Source organism: Salmo salar, chromosome ssa06, assembly GCF_905237065.1.
Source record: "Salmo salar chromosome ssa06, Ssal_v3.1, whole genome shotgun sequence".
NCBI classification, from domain to species: Eukaryota; Metazoa; Chordata; class Actinopteri; order Salmoniformes; family Salmonidae; genus Salmo; species Salmo salar.
Genome location: NC_059447.1, coordinates 30,296,450 through 30,317,558, shown reverse-complemented (window position 1 = coordinate 30,317,558; position 21,109 = coordinate 30,296,450). Strand labels below are relative to the sequence as shown.

Here is a 21,109-nt window from a genome sequence, read left to right as displayed (position 1 = left end):
TCAAAATGAACTGCAAAGCACACTGGGTATTATTACCTTGTAATAATAAGGTACCTTGTTTCGGGGTGGAGCTCATTGGAATAATACTTAGCATGCTTTGCAATTGTCCATTTTTACATATACATTTATATTTAGCTCATTTAGCAGACGCTCTTATCACACCATAGTGCCATGAGACGTATGATACCAATGCAGGGTGAAAGGGGGCAACAAAATTGTGAACCGCTACAAAAAAATATATTGAAAAGTATTTTGTAAATACAATTTATAGCTCTCGAAAGTATCTTATTACAAAATACATTGGAGTGTAGTTCAACCCAGTGTAATACAAATGACAAAATACTCAGAAGTAATTAAAGTACATATTTCAAATACTTGTAACAGAGCTACTGCCCATCTGTGACCTTAACCCTAACCTTAACCATAACCTCTAACCCTAACCCCTAGCCTCGCTAACATTAGCCACTTAGCTAACGTTAGCCACAACAAATTGGAATTCGTAACATATAGTACGGATTAGAATTCGTAAGATAACATACAAATTGTAACAGATCATACGAATTGTAATTCATAACATATAATACGAAATGGATGATGGACATCCACAAATGAATACATACCAAATGTGACGTATCATACTGGTTTCAGCTTCACGGATTTTCGTTTGATATATTACGTCAACCCATGAGTCCAGGTTGGATTTATATAGCCAACTTCTCAGCTGCCTAGGACATCCCAGATTTCGACCGGTCGGGGAGAGCTCAAAGCGCACAGGATTTGACAGATGTTCGAATCGGATAAACTGCACCGCAAAGAGAGAATTGTGCAGCATTTCGGATTTACATAGTGGTAGCCTATATGCGACAAAATGTCTGGACAAAAGAGTGCGAATCCGTGTAATAAATTCCAAGCGAACATTTTTTATAAAAGTAAATGTCAGAACTGCTTCAAGTCTCGGGAGCTGCATCTTCCAACTGATCATGGTAAGGACCAGGTAAGTGAACAAACATATTTATGTTTTATTAGTTTTAATACTTTGGCTATTACTCTTCTGAATGTTGATGACAGGGATGACAGATGGGCATGCACTCAATGTTATATCAGACAGAGACATTCCTTCATATTGTGTCAGCTATCACGTTAATTTATGAAATTGAATGAACATAACGCAATAGCCTAATTTACCTGTTGTAGAACATGCATGAGTCAAATATTTGTCACCACACACCTCCCACACTGTTGTAAAGAGACCGTTGACAGTCCAACTGTCAGTACTCAGCATGCCATAGGTCACAACAGGTTATTATTCTTTTAGAAAACATATACACCATTGCTATCTGATTATTTTGTGCTCATCTCTGTGTGCCTTGTAAATTTAGAGCCATTGGTCAATGAAACTCAGCTAAGCTCCTGTTTTAAAGCATCTGACTCAGGTGTGAAGGTTAAGTATAAAGTATCCACGTCTGTTGGAAGTTTTGAGGAAAGAATTATCTCATGTTGAGAGGCACTCATAAAACAAGAAACAAAACTCTCTGACAAAGAGTTGCGCAAGTTGAGTAACTGGCAGAGAGTCAGAACATTCCAGTCTTTGGGGACATCTCAAAAAGAGCACAAAGAGCAGTTTATCTTCTCTTTTCCATGTCAACAAGACTATCCCTGCCTCTTATTTATGGCCTATTGCATGGTCATACTTAATTTGTTCACACACTTTGTAAATGCAGCATATTAAGTATGATTAGATTAAGTATTTCCATGCAATAAAAACACTGAATCACGAACGGTCACTGGCTAATCCTACAAAGGACATTCCCTAAAAAGATAGGATTGTTATTCCTTTGTCATTCAAAACATGAATCAAAGAGTATTGATGCTCCCTGCCAGAAAAAGCCAAGACCCATAGGATGGCATAGAAAAACGATTTCATCAGATAGAACCTTCACAGGTCAAGACCCAACTCATTTCTCCTTGCGTTCCCATGCTTGACAGGCCAAACCCATCTATGGAGGCTGGCTCTGCTTGGCTGCTGAGGGGACAGACTTTGACAATCCAATTCAGAGGTCAAGGGTAAGAGAATGACAAATAACTATCTAGTCTTGGACTATGGTTGTACAGAAATGTATCAGTAGTACTAGCTTATATTCTGATAGACCTGCAAGTTATTCAATATTTGTAGGCATTATTGCATCATTATCCATAACAACTCTATCTCTAAATGGCAGAAATGGCAGCGACGATTCTTCATCCTGTATGAACATGGCAGCATGAGCTTTGCACTGGATGAGTTGGTAAGAAATTCTGTATTTGAACACACACACACACACACACACACACACACACACACACACACACACACACACACACACACACACACACACATACACATACACACACACACACACACACACACACACACACACACACACACACACACACACACACACACACACACACACACACACACACACACACACACACCAAAAAGCTAAGCAAACCAGATCATCCAACATTAATAGAGGTTAACTACAGTATATTGTCCTGATGTATGTTTTAATGTTTTATGAGAGGATTCACTATGCATCTTTTTGCCAGATGTTGTGTGTGGTACCAGAGCAGATGATTTGGGATTAATCTGTCCTCTAATGCCACATCCCCCTCTCCCACTGATCTTCTGAAATCTCCTGCTCTGCTCTCTTTCATGTCACTCTATATAGCCTGTATAAAAACTCAGTTGCAATGGGTAATGTCTTGTTCATGATGGCCTTTAACCCTCCAAAATATCCTTATATATTTTTTTTGATATTTCTAGATGGTGTAAAAAATATACCATGATTAGCATCATAATCTCTGCCAGAATTTCCAGTCATACAAAATGATTGACATTGTGTATCATTCCTTTAGACAAGCACTCTGCCACAAGGAACAGTGAACATGAATCTGTGTACAGCGGTGATTGATGCAGAGCCTAAGACAGGCCAGAGGAACGCTTTGTGCATCATCACACCTGAACAGGAGTTCTTTATCCGGGGGGAGAACAAGGAGATCATCAATGGGTCAGTGATGCTTCTCTGATATTACAGTATGATATGATATCACTCCTGATTTAACTTCTCTGATATTACAGTATGATATGATATCACTCCTGACTTAACTTCTCTGATATTACAGTATGATATGATATCACTCCTGACTTAACTTCTCTGATATTACAGTATGATATGATATCACTCCTGATTTAACTTCTCTGATATTACAGTATGATATGATATCACTCCTGACTTAACTTCTCTGATATTACAGTATGATATGATATCACTCCTGATTTAACTTCTCTGATATTACAGTATGATATGATATCACTCCTGACTTAACTTCTCTGATATTACAGTATGATATGATATCACTCCTGACTTAACTTCTCTGATATTACAGTATGATATGATATCACTCCTGACTTAACTTCTCTGATATTACAGTATGATATGATATCACTCCTGACTTAACTTCTCTGATATTACAGTATGATATGATATCACTCCTGACTTAACTTCTCTGATATTACAGTATGATATGATATCACTCCTGACTTAACGTCTCTGATATTACAGTATGATATGATATCACTCCTGACTTAACTTCTCTGATATTACAGTATGATATGATATCACTCCTGACTTAACTTCTCTGATATTACAGTATGATATGATATCACTCCCGACTTAACTTCTCTGATATTACAGTATGATATGATATCACTCCTAACTTAACTTCTCTGATATTACAGTATGATATGATATCACTCCTGACTTAACTTCTCTGATATTACAGTATGATATGATATCACTCCTGATTTATCTTTTCTGTAAATTCTTGTCTTTAATGGACAATATTTTGAATCCCTGTCATGTCCGTGTTGTTTTCTTTTTACCAGCTGGAGTGAACAACTAGCCGTTTACCCACGGACTTATAAGCAGAATCAGAAGAAGAAACGTAAAGTAGAACCCACTACTTCCCAGGTGACAACTTCTTCTTCTCATAACATTGTAACCAAGATGCCTGGTCACCGGTGGCCTAAATACATGTTTGAAAATATTGCAGAAATATATGTCAACTGCTGTATATGTCAATGATGTGTTATGCCTTTACACATTATGATAATGAAAACATTGTGTTCATCAGGAGCCCAGCCCAGCAAAGATGGCTGCCACTGAGCCCAGTTTCTCAGTCATGAAAAGTGGTGACCCTCACTCCAGCCTGTGGCAGGGAGAGCGGCCCAGTGGGGGTCCGGATGTGGCTCCTGTCTGGACAGTGACAGATACTGATCCCCTGGGCCTGGACGAGACCTCTGCAGGTGTGGAGGAAAGAAACCAGCCAACACACATACACACACACTCAGACAGGCTTTGAAGTCTGTCAGACATTCACAGACATTTCCTGCCCTCTAACAGTGTCCTAACTTCCTGCAGGTGGTCATGCATACAGGATGAGAAAGTTGGCCTTTATTAGTGGACAGATTCATTACCAGTGTAGTAGTGTTATTGAAAGACTGTAGAAAAGGATGCAGGGCTCATGGTAAACAATAATCTCTAATATATTTCACAGACACAACTAAGATTAATTATGCGAGCAGAGCAGACATTTCTCTTAAAAGCGGTCATGTGATGAACGGTAAGTGCACACTAACTATGTGGAGGCAGACTTATTGGTGTGTCTGGGCCTAGGGTATAACGGAGAGCAGGATCAACTCCTGTAGTGCAGACTGTGCCTGTAGGGGACTTCATTAGGCTGATGTATATTACAGATTTTACAGCTGCTTTTCCATGGCCTGGGAGCAGATGAAACGGAAAACAAACTGGAGGCATCTCTTTAATGAGCTGTGGTCTGTTAGGTGCAACTTTATAGTGACACTATGTAGGGGTGTCCCTCAAATGTCTACTATGGTCAAACGTGACACTTCCTTAGATGGGAGACAGTCTTAGAAGTTTTATTTTTCAGAAGAGGATTCTCATAAAAATCTTGCCACTGTCCTGCTATTTGTGTTTCGGTCCAAAAGCAATGACCTAAAGTATCATGCAAAACATAGACCTAACCTGTGCAGTCACAGTCTGAAAACAACCCTCTTAATTTAACAACTCTCCTCAGGTCATGATCCCCACTACCTCCCTTCAGCATCCAGTGACTCCCTGACCTTTGACAGTAGTCTGCGGCTCTCCAACGGCTCCTGTATCAGTAGCTCTGTGAGTTCCCTGGACTCTGTGGCTAGCGAGGGGACTGACACCAGCAGCAACAGCCAGCCCACAGAGCCTATGCCATACAGAGACCACCCACCTGCCAACAAGAACAACAGGGCAGAGAGAAGGTGAGAATCATGGAGAATACATGTTATCAGTTGTGTCTGATATTGGGAGATCTATAATGAATGCAATGTTCTTGGACATTAGTTACAATTTTATTTATTTGGTTTTGTATTTGTTGTGTGTTGTCATGAAATTGCTAACAGGCATATAACGGGTTTGGCATGGGCTAGGACCAAATGTGCTAGCAATTAGCACTAAAGGACAGCAGATGCCTCCCTGTTTCTCTCTGTATAAAATGGTACACACATTACACACAGCCCAACAGCACATCAAAGATCCATATTCTTCCATTAGGGAGGTAACGGTTTTTAAATTTAGCTTATAGAAGCACTCCCAGTTTGTTCCTTAACTAACAACACATACACTATTTGGGCTACGTGACGGGAATACCTTCTTGGTCTGTATTTTTCATTCATTGCCTTCTAAGGACAGACAAAATCCTTGCCCTGAATAAGGCCTCGAAATTCCTAAAGGATTGTGTAATTAGATATTTTGAAGGAATTCTATTTCTGAGTTTCTCACAAACTGCCAGTCATCAGAAAGTAGGAGAAATGTCAAGGCAAGACATTACACTGACTGAAGGCACAGTATTATGTTTGTGCCAACTCATACAGATACATACATGCCTCAACAAGAATGTACCATCCCTTTTATAACAGGACAGATGCTACACCCACAGTTTATTAAAGATAGTATTCGCTTTTGTGGTTATACAGTTGAAGACAGAAGTTTACATACACCTTAGCCAAATACATTTCAACTCAGTTTTTTACAATTCCTGACATTTAAACAGAGTAAAAATTCCATGTCTTAGGTCAGTTAGGATCACCACTTTATTTTAAGAATGTGAAATGTCAGAATATTAGTAGAGAGAATAATTTCTTTCAGCTTTTATTCATTTCATCACATTCCCAGCCAGTCAGAGGTTTACATTCACTCAATTAGTATTTGGTAGAATTGTCTTTAAATTGTTTAACAGGGGTCAAACGTTTTGGGTAGCCTTCCACAAGCTTTCCACAATAAGTTGGGTGAATTTTGACCCATTCCTCCTGACAGAGCTGGTGTAACTGAGTCAGGTTTGTAGGCCTCCTTGCTCACACATGCTTTTTAAGTTCTGCCCACAAATTGTCTATAGGATTGAGGTCAGGGCTTTGTGATGGCCACTCCAATACCTTGACTTTGTTGTCCTTAAGCCATTTTGCCACATTTTTGGAAGTATGCTTGGGGTCATTGACCATTTGGAAGACCCATTTGCAACCAAGCTTTAACTTCCTGACTGATGTCTTGAGATGTTGCTTCAATATATCCACATCATTTTCTTTCCTCATGATTTTGTGAAGTGCACCAGTCCCTCCTGCAGCAAAGCACCCCCACAACATGATGCTGCCACCCCCGTGCTTCACGGTTGGGAAGGTGTTCTTGCAAGCCTCCCCCTTTTTCCTCCAAACATAACGATGGTCATTATGGCCAAACAGTTCTATTTTTGTTTCATCAGACCAGAGGACATTTCTCCAAAAAGTACTATCTTTGTCCCCATGTGCAGTTGCAAACCGTAATCTGGCTTTTTTATGGCGGTTTTGGAGAAGTGGCTTCTTCCTTGCTGAGCGGCCTTTCAGGTTACGTCGATATAGGACTCGTTTTACTGTGGATATAGATACTTTTGTACCTGTTTCCTCCAGCATCTTCACAAAGTCCTTTGCTGTTGTTCTGGGATTGATTTACACTTTTCGCACCAAAGTACGTTCATCTCTAGGAGACAAAACGCATCTCCTTCCTGAGCGGTATGACAGCTGCGTGGTCCCATGATGTTTATACTTGCGTACTATTGTTTGTACTGATGAACGTGGTACCTTCAGGTGTTTGGAAATTGCTCCCAAGGATGAACCAGACTTGTGGAGGTCTACAATTTATTTTCTGAGGTCTTGGCTGATTTCTTTTGATTTTCTCATGATGTCAAGCAAAGCGGAACTGAGTTTGAAGGTAGGCCTTGAAATACATCCACAAATACACCTCCAATTGACTCAAATTATGTCAATTAGCCTATCAGAAGCTTCTAAAGCCATGACATAATTTGGGGGAATTTTCCAAGCTGTTTAAAGACACAGTCAACTTCTGACCCACTGGAATTGTGATACAGTGAAATAATCTGTCTGTAAACAATTGTTGGAAAAATTACTTGTGTCATGCTGAAAGTAGATGTCCAAACCGACTTGACAAAACTATAGTTTGATAACAAGAAATATGTGGAGTGTTTGAAAAACGAGTTTTAATGACTCCAACCTAAGTGTATGTAAACGTACAACTTCAACTGTATATACAAACTCTCTATCGGATTCTTCTAGGGAATTCCATCTATGTAATATCTGCTCTCTTTCTAAACAAAACATGACACTGGAGGTGAGGATGTCACTTGAAATTCCAATTCAACAGTAGCACTAGATGGATGACATGGATGTCCTCAGTCTAGGCCCGGCTTGGGGGTACAGAATAAGTGGTGGTGACATTATTCAGCTGTCATCCTGAAGTTGTTCCTGCAGGAAGTGATGTCACAGCCCACCTGTGAGGGGCCATGGAGGACACCATGGCTGTTTGTTGAATGACAGACTTGATTTTCCTGCTTTTCAGCTGCTACAATGAGCCAGGGAAGGCTGCGAGGAGTGCTGTGGGAGAGGACCTGGGTCAGGCTGGATCCAGGAAGGGCAGGAGTGAAGCTCGCAGCAACCAGAGAGAGGTATTAGTCACACCGTCCCAGTATTTTTACATTGCAGTCAGTCCTCCCACTCTCGGTAAGGCTTGTCACATTCCTCCACTATAACACCATCACTTGAACCACACCTCATAATCCAAAGAGTAGCCATAGCTTTTAAGAATAGCAACACCTGTTACCCACCAGGACGGCCCAAGACAAGCATTGCCCTTTCGGCAGACCTCTTTAGGACAGTGTCCAGTGAATAGTGTTTCCACATCTACACATATAGATTGGTATTTTACACACCATTGATGGAGTCTGTCATTGTTAAGGTAACGTACACGTGTACACCGCACAGCTGTTCCCGCTGGTTCTCCATTGGACTTGTTTGGACATGACTCATAAAACCAGGTGTTGGAGAGGCAAAGACGTCACCTCAAACGGTTCGGCTCTGGCCTGATTGCATGGTGTGTAAGGCTCATGGACAGGGATGAAGCGCTACTCTTACATTCCACACTGTCAGGTGTGTGTGTGTGCCATGTGTGTCAATATATGTGTGTTTAGTTCCATACCGAAATGCAGGAGTTTGGCATGACTAAGTCAGCCTCCCATCGGCCGTGTTGAGGCATGTGTTAGTGTGTGAGTAAGACAGGGAGAAGAAGGTGAATAATTCAGGACTATGTTGTGTTCTCTAACTTAGCTGGTTTTAATGCTCTGACAGGGCTCCGTCTGCACTTCATGTTGTGTGTTGTAATCTCAGAATGGAATTCCTCTTAGACACATTTTCCATTTACCTAAACATGGATACTATGTAATTAGGGATCTGCCTGTAAGACCCAGACAAACCTCTGCTAACTCATAACAGTGATGGTATCTTACAGTACAATGACCCAGCTGTTGTATCTGTAGGGAGCTGTTGTATCTGTAGGGAGCTGTTGTATCTGTAGGGAGCTGTAGTATCTGTAGGGAGCTGTAGTATCTGTAGGGAGCTGTTGTATCTGTAGGGAGCTGTTGTGTCTGTAGGGAGCTGTTGTATCTGTAGGGAGCTGTTGTATCTGTAGGGAGCTGTTGTATCTGTAGGGAGCTGTTGTGTCTGTAGGGAGCTGTTGTATCTGTAGGGAGCTGTTGTGTCTGTAGGGAGCTGTTGTATCTGTAGGGAGCTGTTGTATCTGTAGGGAGCTGTTGTATCTGTAGGGAGCTGTTGTATCTGTAGGGAGCTGTTGTATCTGTAGGGAGCTGTTGTATCTGTAGGGAGCTGTTGTATCTGTAGGGAGCTGTTGTGTCTGTAGGGAGCTGTTGTATCTGTAGGGAGCTGTTGTATCTGTAGGGAGCTGTTGTATCTGTAGGGAGCTGTAGTATCTGTAGGGAGCTGTTGTATCTGTAGGGAGCTGTAGTATCTGTAGGGAGCTGTAGTATCTGTAGGGAGCTGTTGTATCTGTAGGGAGCTGTTGTATCTGTAGGGAGCTGTTGTATCTGTAGGGAGCTGTTGTATCTGTAGGGAGCTGTTGTGTCTGTAGGGAGCTGTTGTATCTGTAGGGAGCTGTTGTATCTGTAGGGAGCTGTTGTATCTGTAGGGAGCTGTAGTATCTGTAGGGAGCTGTTGTATCTGTAGGGAGCTGTAGTATCTGTAGGGAGCTGTAGTATCTGTAGGGAGCCGTAGTATCTGTAGGGAGCCGTTGTATCTGTAGGGAGCCGTAGTATCTGTAGGGAGCTGTTGTATCTGTAGGGAGCTGTTGTATCTGTAGGGAGCTGTAGTATCTGTAGGGAGCTGTTGTATCTGTAGGGAGCTGTTGTATCTGTAGGGAGCTGTTGTATCTGTAGGGAGCTGTTGTATCTGTAGGGAGCTGTTGTATCTGTAGGGAGCTGTTGTGTCTGTAGGGAGCTGTTGTATCTGTAGGGAGCTGTTGTATCTGTAGGGAGCTGTTGTATCTGTAGGGAGCTGTAGTATCTGTAGGGAGCTGTTGTATCTGTAGGGAGCTGTAGTATCTGTAGGGAGCTGTAGTATCTGTAGGGAGCTGTAGTATCTGTAGGGAGCCGTTGTATCTGTAGGGAGCCGTAGTATCTGTAGGGAGCTGTTGTATCTGTAGGGAGCTGTAGTATCTGTAGGGAGCCGTTGTATCTGTAGGGAGCTGTTGTATCTGTAGGGAGCTGTTGTATCTGTAGGGAGCTGTTGTATCTGTAGAGAGCTGTTGTATCTGTAGGGAGCTGTAGTATCTGTAGGGAGCTGTTGTATCTGTAGGGAGCTGTTGTATCTGTAGGGAGCTGTAGTATCTGTAGGGAGCTGTAGTATCTGTAGGGAGCTGTTGTATCTGTAGGGAGCTGTTGTATCTGTAGGGAGCTGTTGTATCTGTAGGGAGCTGTTGTATCTGTAGGGAGCTGTTGTATCTGTAGGGAGCTGTAGTATCTGTAGGGACCTGTAGTATCTGTAGGGAGCTGTTGTATCTGTAGGGAGCTGCTGTTGGTCATGTGTTTGAGGCTGGGAGGCACTATCACTGTACAGTATCTCCTGAGTCAAGTGCACATCTGTTTGTGAAATGACAGTCACCATGTTCTCAGACTGGCTTCTGTGATTAAGGTAGTGACTAAAGTATCAGTCTGTCTACTCCTGACAACAACAAATACATGACCAGCATTTAGGATTAACACTACAGTATAGAACACATGTACAGTCCATACTGGTACACAGTATGCACGCTGTACTATATGTAGAAAACATACTGCTGATGTCACAGGAAGCTGCTGAGGGGAGGACGTCTCATAATAATGTCTAGAATGGAGTGAATGGAATGGTATCGAACACATGGTTCCCATGTGTTCGATGTGTTCGATACCATTCCATTTATTCCGTTCCAGCCATTACTATGAGCCCGTCCTCCTCAATTAAGGTACAACTGGCTGCTTGTATTTGATTTTTCACAGACTTCGGCTGGTGTACTGTATATCTTTCTGTTTATATTATGAGATACTGTATGAACTGTTGAACCCAGTAATATGATTTAGTTAGACACATCATACACAGTATGGCCATCCCATGGGGTCAAAGGTTTAATGTTAATCTCTGATTAAATCCCTCTGTAGGATTTTTCTCTTAAATTCCTGCCCAACGGAACGTAGTATCCCATGTGATCATTTATGAGTATCCCATGTGATCATTTATGTTCCTCCAGTACTTTTTTTGTTGTTGTGGGGGGGGAACTGTTCACAGTTCACTCTGTCCTCCAGTCTCAGATTCCCCAGATAGTCCCACTTCCCCTTTCCCATCCTATCCTAGGGAAAAGGGACTTCATTGGAAGACAGCAACTGTCCAGAATGGTCAGTGTTTGTTGGAGAAGACAGGAGGCTAGTTCACACTGCTGGCGGGAGCAGAGTGTTCTCTCCCTCATGTTATGTGTCCTTGGATAGTTTTCTATGCAAATAGCTGGGCACAGACGAAGAATGTTCTGGATTTACTGAAGTGGTCTTTTTTCCTTTTTTTTTTTATTACGTAAGAGTTAAAAGAATGAGGCTTTTGAAGGCTCAAGTAAATGAGAAAATAATCTTGTTTCATATGGTGCCGCTGTCTCTAGTTTCATTTAGCGGTGGCTAATCTAGATTTAAAGGGACTCACTGATGTGTTTTTTAGAGCTATTTAGTTAGCCAGGATGAAACCCAATATAAGGTAGGTAACAGTCAGGGATGTGGGAATCTTGTCAAGACAGAGATTTGGGACTTTTAACATCCCTGGGCTTGTGAGACTGGATGCCAGGGGCCATCAGGGATAATACAGCCTCCAAAGTCTTTTCATACACTCCCCAGCCAAGCCCAGTCACCAGAGTGGAACTCATTCTTAATGTGAGTAAGGTTTAATAGCCCCTGTATAGAGAGCACTTCCTCTCTCCTGCTGTGTCCCAAAATAAGCCTTACATCTCGCAACACTGCCTGCCAGAGACCTGCCAGAGACCTGCCATGACTTGTGGATTCTCTGCTTGATACAATGCACACGTCCAAGCTGTCTCAGTCATGATAAACGACATAATCTTGTTTTTTATTTGCAACAAGCTTACAGTAATACAGGACATGATCACATTTGCTAATCCATCTTACACCTTCTACATTGTTACTTCAGTAACTGATAGTGTCCTGTTGTTACACCCAGAAACTGCAGTCGTGTGGAGATCTAAGCCCAGGTCAACTCACCGTCCCTCCTCCTCAGAGAAGAGCTAAGTCACTGGACCGCAGGACCTCGGACTCTGTCATGACTGTGAGTGCTTGTTACTTTTGGAATTTCTGTGCACTGAAAGCATGGGGTCAAGTTGTAAAACATGTCAGAAAACTGTCACAGTTCAAACAAGGATGCTCTCATAATTTAAACAAGTATAAATGAAAGCCCCAGGTGGATTGCTGGCAGTTTACTTTTATGTTGAAGTGTCTGAAAACAACTGTATGACCGTGCCTCTTTGACCTCCTGACTAACTTACTGTCTTATCTTCCTTACAGCCTGATTTGCTGAACTTCAAGAAAGGGTGGATGATGAAACTGGATAAGGAGGATCAGGTATAGGAATGGACAGATCAAGAATGTCTTTTACTTTCGTCACTGAACACCTTCCCACATTTCTACCCCAAAGGCGCATGGATCCTGAATGTGTGCATGTACATTTAGTGATGTTTAAGGTGCTGTGGGTCCTTGCTATGAAGGTGAAGCCTGACAGTTCAAATGTATTATGTAGGTTTCTGTATCTACTATCCATCATAATGTCTGTCTGCTCCCCTCTAGTGGAGGAAATACTGGTTTGTGCTGTCAGCTGACAGTCTGAGGTACTACAAGGATTCCTTCGCAGAGGAGGCAAGTTCATGTGCATTTTCATTTTTACTGAATGCTGTACACACAGATATGTGATTTTGTGAGGACAGGGAAACATGTTTTTGTTATTTTTCACCCCAAGTCTTGAATTGATGTTTGTCATCTTCTCTTGTTAGAACTCAGATCTGGAGGGGGAGATTGACTTGACCAAGTGTCATAATGTCTCAGAGTACCAGGTCCAGAGGAACTACGGCTTTCAGATCCATGTAAGACTAAATCTATACCTACAAAAATGTAAATCAACAGATGAATGTTGATCCATTCTATACATACAGTAAGTCTCCTATACTCAATCAAAATAATATTCCTAATGTCTTCCCTCAGACCCAGAAGTGTGTCTTTACTCTGTCAGCCATGACTGCAGGGATACGGAGAAACTGGATCCAGGCCCTCATGAAGAATGTCCATCCATCTAACGCTCCTGATGTAGCCAGGTAAATGGCGTCTGTAATACCAGCCTCACTACTACATAGTAATACATTAGTAGACTACCACCATTCTATAGTAGTGATGGGAAGGTCTCTGCCTTTGTTTAGGCAGAATGCCTCGTTTCCTCAGTCAGTAAGTATTTGTGTTATTCTGTTGTGATTGTAAAGCAGCTTGCCAGTCCATCGCATCCCTTGCAGCCCAACAGAGTCCCTGCCCCTCCCTAAGCCAGACGTGACCCAGGACTCCTCCCCCTCCTCTGAGGTCCCTACAGAGAGAGTCCAGGGGCCCAAACAGAGCCGCATCCATGAGAGGAGACGCGAAGGGCGCTCCAAGACCTTTGACTGGACTGAGTTCAGCCCTATGGCCCTGCTAGCCTCTGAGCAGGAGGTGCAGCAGGAAACAAAGGAGCCTCTTCGGATGGAGGTAGGGGATCTGGAGAGGAAGAGGAGGCGAGAGGAGAGGAGGAGGAGGTATGACAGCATGCTAGGCTTCCTTGTGGGCTGGGAGATGGACTGTGACAGAGGAGGTATCAGTCCCAGGTCACCCAGGACTCACCAGAAGGTGCAGAGGGAGATTGAACAATGCTGGCAGCAGGTGGAAAGGACTGCCTTTAGACAGGAGAAGACTGTTCCATTGTACACTGAGTCCCAGGGCAAGGATAAAGAGGATATGGGGATTCTACTGGAGACCTACCACAGGAGGGTGAGTCTGTGTGTCTCAAAATGATTCCTAACAGGAACAATGTTAACGTTATGAGGTGCTTTCTCTGCTGCTGGTTGGCTTAACGGTGGACTTACTGTATCTCTGTGTCGTGGGATTAAAGGTAGAGGATTTGAAGGGCCAGTTGGCAAAGTCAGACCATCGCAGGCTTGAGCTGAAGGCTCAGTTGAGCACTGCATTAGGATGCCAGCATCATGCCTCCCTGCCGGTAAGGCAAAATATATCTTAGCCTATACATAGTATGGATATGCTCTGTATTTCCATCTATAATACTTCCACTTTGCAGCAATGATAACTACCTAATTATAGACAATTGTCTTGCCTCCTCCTGTAAGCTTGAGGCCCCAATGTGCCCAGAAGATGATCTTCCCTCTTTGAAAAGCCTGACTGACATGTACAGGGAGACCAGAGAGCTCCTCCAGCAACAGGAGCTGAAGAGACAGAACATACAGGAGCAGCTCCAGGAGCAGCTTGGCCTGTCCCTGTCATCAGCCCCTCTGGAGAAACACCGCTCCCCTGGAACTCACCCATCACCACCACCCAGCATCTGGCTGCATGACACCGAGGGAAAGCTCCAGGAGCTGGAGGATCTGTTCCCTGACTGCCCTATATCAGTAAACACACCTGTCATGTCACCAACCTCAGACACAGAACTCTCATCTGACTCTGTGCCTCAGAATGGAAGTGAGAACAGAGGGCCTAACTTGGGCAGTGAAACTAGCTCTCCGACACAGTTTGAAAATGGAAGCCATCAACAGACATCGATTCCAGAATCACACACAAAAAGTTGTGCATGGAGCCCAGATTCACTGAGCATGGAGGAAACTCAGGAAAGAGCCAACAGCGTGAGAATAGACAACCTACTATGCTGTGAGACACCCAGGCCCACGGAGGAGTACGTAGACCCAGACCAGGCCATCGTGATGAGGAGACTATCCCAGGAGGTAGAGCTGCTCAGCAGCCAGAACAAGGCCCTCAACCAGCACAACCAGGAGATGCTCAACCAGCTGACAGAGGCAGACAGAGAGATAGAGAGACTGAAAGCAGAGCTTATCACTCAGTACAGTGGGCCTCAGTTCCTCCCTGAGGCAGAGCAACACAGCCAGACCAAAGTGGAAGGCCTGGAGAAGGAGCTGCGAAGGAGAGATGAGCAGCTCCAGGAGGCCCAGTCCCTACTATCCTCAATGGACCAGCGTCTGAAGGAGACAGAGGTACAGCTGCAGCTCAGGGAGGACACTTTCAAAGACCTGGGCTTCCCAGCAGAAGAGGATGATGATGATGATGAAGAGGAGGAAGCTGAGGAAGAGAATATCAACACACACCACCTTGGAGAGAAGGAGCGGGAACACCTTCAACAGTGTCTGCAGGCCATGGAGGCCAAGCAATTAGAACTAGAGAGACAGCTCCAGCACACAGAACAGACCTGCAGGGAGCTGCAGGCCCACAACACACAACTCAGAGAGGCTGAGAGGTTGTACAGCCAGAGAGCCATGGAGGCAGAGGCTGACATCGTAAGGATTAATGAGGAAGTAGAGAAGGAAAGGACGGTGGAGAAAGAAAGTGGATTGAGGTGTAGCAGTGAAGGCAAATGGCAGGAGGTAATATTGGATTCAGGTGAAGAAAGGGTTCAGCAAGTGGTGGAAGGGATAAGGTTGATGTCCAGAACCTTAGGGAGAGTAGTGCAGGTGATTGACAGGTCAGATATGGGTGTGGTAAAGATGCCATTAGATAGAAAGTGTGTGGAGGTGAACCAGACAGTGGTCAGGCAGCTTCAGTTAGAGGAGGAGTTTTGGGGAAGGCTGTTGAACAGTTTGAAGGTCAACCCATCCCAGTCCAATGAGGATAAACTCACAGATGTGATTCTAAGTCAGATTTTAGAACACATGGTAGTGGAAAAGCAGACGCTCCTCCTAGCTCATAGTCTTTTTTCTCATAATAAGAAAGATTTAAACATAAACACTGGAGGCCTGGACAGGATGAATGGATGCAGGTCTTTGAGAGACCTGGACATCATTGGAAACACAGCAGGTGAAACAGGTTCAGAAATGAAAGAGGAAGATGATGATGAGAGGATATGGAATGTGTACAACCAGCATAATGACACCGATGACTTCATAAGCCGACATTTCACAGAGATCACACAGGAGAGAATTTTCCTGCTCAACCAAATCGCCTCCTCAGTCGGAGCCTCGGCCAATGACGAGCTCCAGTCCCTGGCACAAAGACTTTGTCATTTCCACAATGTAAATGAGCCCCGGTTAGCTTCCATACACTGCACCGCCATGGAAGCCTTCTCATCCTATCGTCTCAGTAGGCTTAACACTCTACACAAGAGCCAATTTCAAGAGACTCAACAGGGACTGCTCATTGCTTCTTCTCCTTTGATGTGCAACAGATGTGCTGGGCTGCTGAGTGAAAACCAGCAGCTTGGGGCCAGACTGTCAGACCTGGAGAGACAGGGGAGTTCCTCAGTGGGATTAGGGTTGACCCCCCTGAGGCAGGGAGAACACATAGACTCACAGCAAACAGCCACACAGCTACTAGACACTGCAAGTGAGCAGAAGACAGAGACGCCTGCAATGAATGCTGCAGGTAAAATGGAGGTGGAAAGCCCAAACCAGGGGAGTGACTGCAGTAGAGGAAGTGTGCAGGGTTAGAAGGTGTGCAGAAGTGGTGGAGCGTGACTTCCTGACCAACAGCATTGAGAGTCCAATGATAAAGGTAGAGAGTAGGGTAGATGAGGTAGAGAGTAGGGTAGATGAGGTAGAGAGTAGGGTAGATGAGGTAGAGATTAGGGTAGATGAGGTAGAGAGTAGGGTAGATGAGGTAGAGAAAGGAATCCAGGAAGTTGATACTGAAAAGGATGTAGAGGAGAGGAGCACTACTGAACCCCATGAAGAAGCAAACACTCTGGGGGCGGAGGAGCTGGAGAATGTGTTATCATCACTGAGAGGTCGTGTGAAGGATCTGGAGAAGCAGCTGTCTGTCATGGCCAACATTAAAGCAGAGCATGATTGGAGAATGGCATCTCTCCAGCTGAAACATAAGGAGGACATAGAAAAGCTAAAGGTAGGACAACTCCCATAATAACAATTGTCGATAATCATCAATGGGATTTTTGGTAGTTCCTGAATTCACTAGAATTAAGATGTAATGAACCAACCCCAGGGAGTAGTGACCATTATAACAATGGATCTGTGGATGAATCACCTAACAGTCCACTGCGTCTGTGTTTGCCCCTGCAGGCCACATATGAGCATGGATTTGTCACCATGGAGGAGTCCCAGCAGAGGATCGTGGGGGAACTGCAGCACAGACACCAGCAGGACCTGCAGCGCCTGCAGTTAGACACAGACAGACTGCTGGAGGAGGAGACGGCTGCTACTATCACAGGTGAGGGGGGACAGTGTGTGTGTGTGTGTGTGTGTGTGTATGTTTAAAGGTTAAACGTTTTTAGGATATTTACAGTATGTGTGAAGGCAGAGTTTCTCAGAATATTGATAAGCTCACGTTCCCATGCCACTCTAATGGAGTGAACATATCCCCTTTTATTGTGGCATTAGCAATTGAAGCAATGAAGAACGCTCACCGTGCCGAACTCAAGAGAGAGATACAGAGGGCATGCCATGAAAACAACAATGCAGGAGACATGAACCTTGGAGAGATATGCAGGCAACACAGGTAAATGTACTACCTGTTGATCTATGTGGTTGTAAATCGTCAAGGAAAGCACATGGCCGGATAGTACACTGGATTGGCTGACAAACACTGAGTTTTGGACTGATAATCTGCATACTCCCTGTCCTTGGCTCTGTATCTGTCTGTCTGTATAACACACAGTGCACCTTGTGTCTAGTCTTGGCCGTGGTTTTCAGCTCTCAGGATCATGTGTGTGTGTGTGTGTGTGTGTGTGTGTGTGTAGTGAGGAGCTGGCCTCCTGTCACAGGGAGCTGGAGGTGTTGTCCCAGCAGTACTCTCTAAAGTGTCTGGAGAGCTCCCACCTGGGCCAGGCCCTGGAGGCAGAGAGACAGGCTCTGTGTCAGTGTCAGCAGGAGAACCAGGACCTCAGAACTTGCAACCAGGTCAGTCACATTATGACCATGTACCATCACAAGTGTTTCTGCTCCAAGCCATCTAAATCTGCTGCCGGGTCCTCTGTCTTAACACACATAGTAGAATGCATAACGCATTCTTTTATAAACTTCATATCAGACTGTTACAACACTCTGCAACAAAACCTTGAGGGTCCCTTACATTTCCCTTAGTATTTCCCAATTCTGTCTTCGTCATCAGATACAAAGTAGCGGTGTTAGTAATGATGAAGCTGGTTGTCTTTCCAGGAGCTGAGTGGCCATCTAGCTGCAGAGATCACCAGACTTTGCTCTCTGGCCAAGCAGAACACCTTCCCTCTTAGTCAGGAGAGAGATGTGTATGAGCTGGAGGTAAGTCTTCAGTAGTACTTCACTGCACAATAGCTATGTTGCTTAAGTATAACAAAAAATTGTTGGATATAATCTTTATCTAGCCCAGTCAAGTAAAGTTTGATGTAAAGGTAAACTGTATCTGCCTTTGACTGGTAACGCCACTAGATGTCACCCTTAGCAACATGACCAACTTACAGCCTCTAAAACATATGACATACTCATGTGCTGTACATTCTGTGCTGATCTATGGCACCTTGGTCCTCTGGTGTTGTACCTGTGTCTGGTGTTGTACCTGTGTCTGGTGTTGTACCTGTGTCTGGTGTTGTACCTGTGTCTGGTGTTGTACCTGTGTCTGAGGAATCAACTGTGATTCTGTCTGACTGTTAGATCTCCCTGCGTGTGAAGGAGTCAGAGGTGCAGTGCCTCAAGCAGAAGATCACCTCGCTCAAGGATGAACTCCAGACAGCCCACAGGGTGAGATCACAGCACACACTGGCAGAATAACAATAGCCTTTGTCTGTATAAATGTATGACTAGGAGACATAAGATGGACAACACTATTGTCCTGCTATTATCATGTATTACTGTACAAATATTAGCATGGGTCATACTCTATTTAACCTGGTAATAGTGCCTGTTTATAGCCTAATCCCTGTTCCCCCCAGGATAAGAGGTATGCAACAGAGACGTACAAGGACATCTACACAGAGCTAAGCATCATGAGGGCCAAGGCAGAGAGAGACCTGGGACAGCTCAGGGAGAACCTGAGGTTGGCCCACAAAGCACTAGGAGAGCTCTCACCTGCAGTGGACACAGATAATAATGGTATACATGACATTATGCTGGTGGCCCGGCCTTCAGGGATTCAGAGATGAAACACTGATGTGAAAACGACAAGGTGTTGAGTGCTGCCACTCTTAGGCCAAAACCTGCATGACAGCCAAGTCTCGCTGGATGTTTCCCCACCCACCTCTGGTTTTGGCAGCATCACTAGTCTGTATCATATAGATGTCATTCATTGCGTAATACAGACAATTTTTGAATAACCTGTTATGTATCTTAATAATATTGGGTGTATCTAAATCCTCTGACTGTCATCTGTGCAGTTTGCTGTAGCATGTCACTTAGTCCTTTAGATTTTGAAAAACCTGTGACGTTCTGTCCATTTCTTACATAAGTGAAAGAAAGAGGCTCTTATTAGAAGTCATATTGTACAGTGGTGCAGCATAACCCTATAGAGATCTCCTTTGGATACACATATATACTAAATATCTGAAACATCTGTTTTGCCCTTTCATGGGCCTTTACAGTGTCTCTTAGGGGTGTGGTTGTCCGATATTCTCCCTCATACATGTGATTTGACCTCTCAATACTGGAGCCAACTAGTTGGTTTTAATCCTTATACTGGAGGCAACTAATGGTTTTAATCCTTATACTGGAGGCAATTAATGGTTTTAATCCTTATACTGGAGGCAACTAATGGTTTTAATCCTTATACTGGAGGCAACTAATGGTTTTAATCCTTATACTGGAGGCAATTAATGGTTTTAATCCTTATACTGGAGGCAACTAATGGTTTTCATCCTTATATTGGAGCCAACTAATGGTTTTAATCCTTATACTGGAGGCAATTAATGGTTTTAATCCTTATACTGGAGGCAATTAATGGTTTTAATCCTTATACTGGAGGCAACTAATGGTTTTCATCCTTATATTGGCGGCAACTAGTTGGTTTTCATCCTTCTTTCATCCATCATATACTCCCTAGTTCTGTTAGACTGAATAATAGAACAGACTGTCCTGGTAATGTAGCCAACATTTTGTGCATGGCTGCATCTTGTGAATAATCTTCTACAAGTTCAATGAATGGTGTAATGTTCTTATATTTTCTGCATGTCTGCTAAATGTAGGAGTGACAGCGGAAAAAATACTATGTCATGGCAGTATTAGAAAAGCTGTTGGTGATTCTTTATGTGGCCTGACAGTAATCACTTTTGAAACACAAGCTTTACCATTATGACTTAATAGTCATGATGCTGGATCTGATTTCTGATATCTGTTTCTTTCTCCGTAGAGTGTCAAGGAAGATAACTGCAGCTGAACAACAAGACACAACGCACAACATGGATTGTTCATCGGTCTATCCATGTTTACATCATTTAGCACTTAGAGATCCAAAGTTATATTGTCAAACATTTTATGTCCTATCTACCGTTTCTGTACTACAGAATTTTAAAAGCGCATTATTTGAGGATTCTGTATTTTTACATCATTGTATCTAAACGCACATTTTGTAGACGTTTTCCTTTCCCGATGAACATTTATCTCAAGACGTTTGTAAAATGTGTAGAATTATTACACTGCTATGTCCAATCCAGTTATTGAACGGGGATATTTCTAAAGACAACTCAAATTAAGTTTGCTTTTCTTACCTGTGAAATACATGAAAAAGTATGTATGTACCATCTGAGTCTATAATGTAAAAGTATTATTTGTTTGTGTGTGGGTGGTTTTATTTGTATGCGTTTATCTTGGTCCTGCTAGTACACATTTTGATGTTCTTTATTCATGTCAAGTAATCTAATGATAAATTAAATGGATTTATTTTAAATAATTGTGTGACCTTTTATCAGTCTGCTACTGAATAATCA

At 43.3% G+C, this 21,109-nt stretch overlaps 1 protein-coding gene across 1 annotated transcript; it reads left to right on the top strand.

The window, feature by feature from the left end:
* The first annotated feature begins 739 nt into the window (after positions 1 to 739).
* Positions 740 to 21,064, top strand: LOC106601458 (myosin-2 heavy chain-like). Its single transcript, XM_045720250.1, is given in 24 exon segments — positions 740 to 994; positions 1,987 to 2,064; positions 2,220 to 2,285; positions 2,899 to 3,050; positions 3,929 to 4,013; positions 4,177 to 4,348; positions 5,140 to 5,356; positions 7,980 to 8,085; positions 12,179 to 12,283; positions 12,520 to 12,576; positions 12,799 to 12,867; positions 13,002 to 13,091; positions 13,210 to 13,319; positions 13,482 to 14,016; positions 14,138 to 14,242; positions 14,370 to 16,664; positions 16,666 to 17,103; positions 17,280 to 17,427; positions 17,598 to 17,715; positions 17,957 to 18,116; positions 18,375 to 18,476; positions 18,846 to 18,932; positions 19,124 to 19,283; positions 20,533 to 21,064. Coding segments are annotated over 24 exon segments (5,598 nt in total). The 5' UTR covers positions 740 to 868; the 3' UTR covers positions 20,550 to 21,064.
* Positions 21,065 to 21,109: the final 45 nt, after the last annotated feature.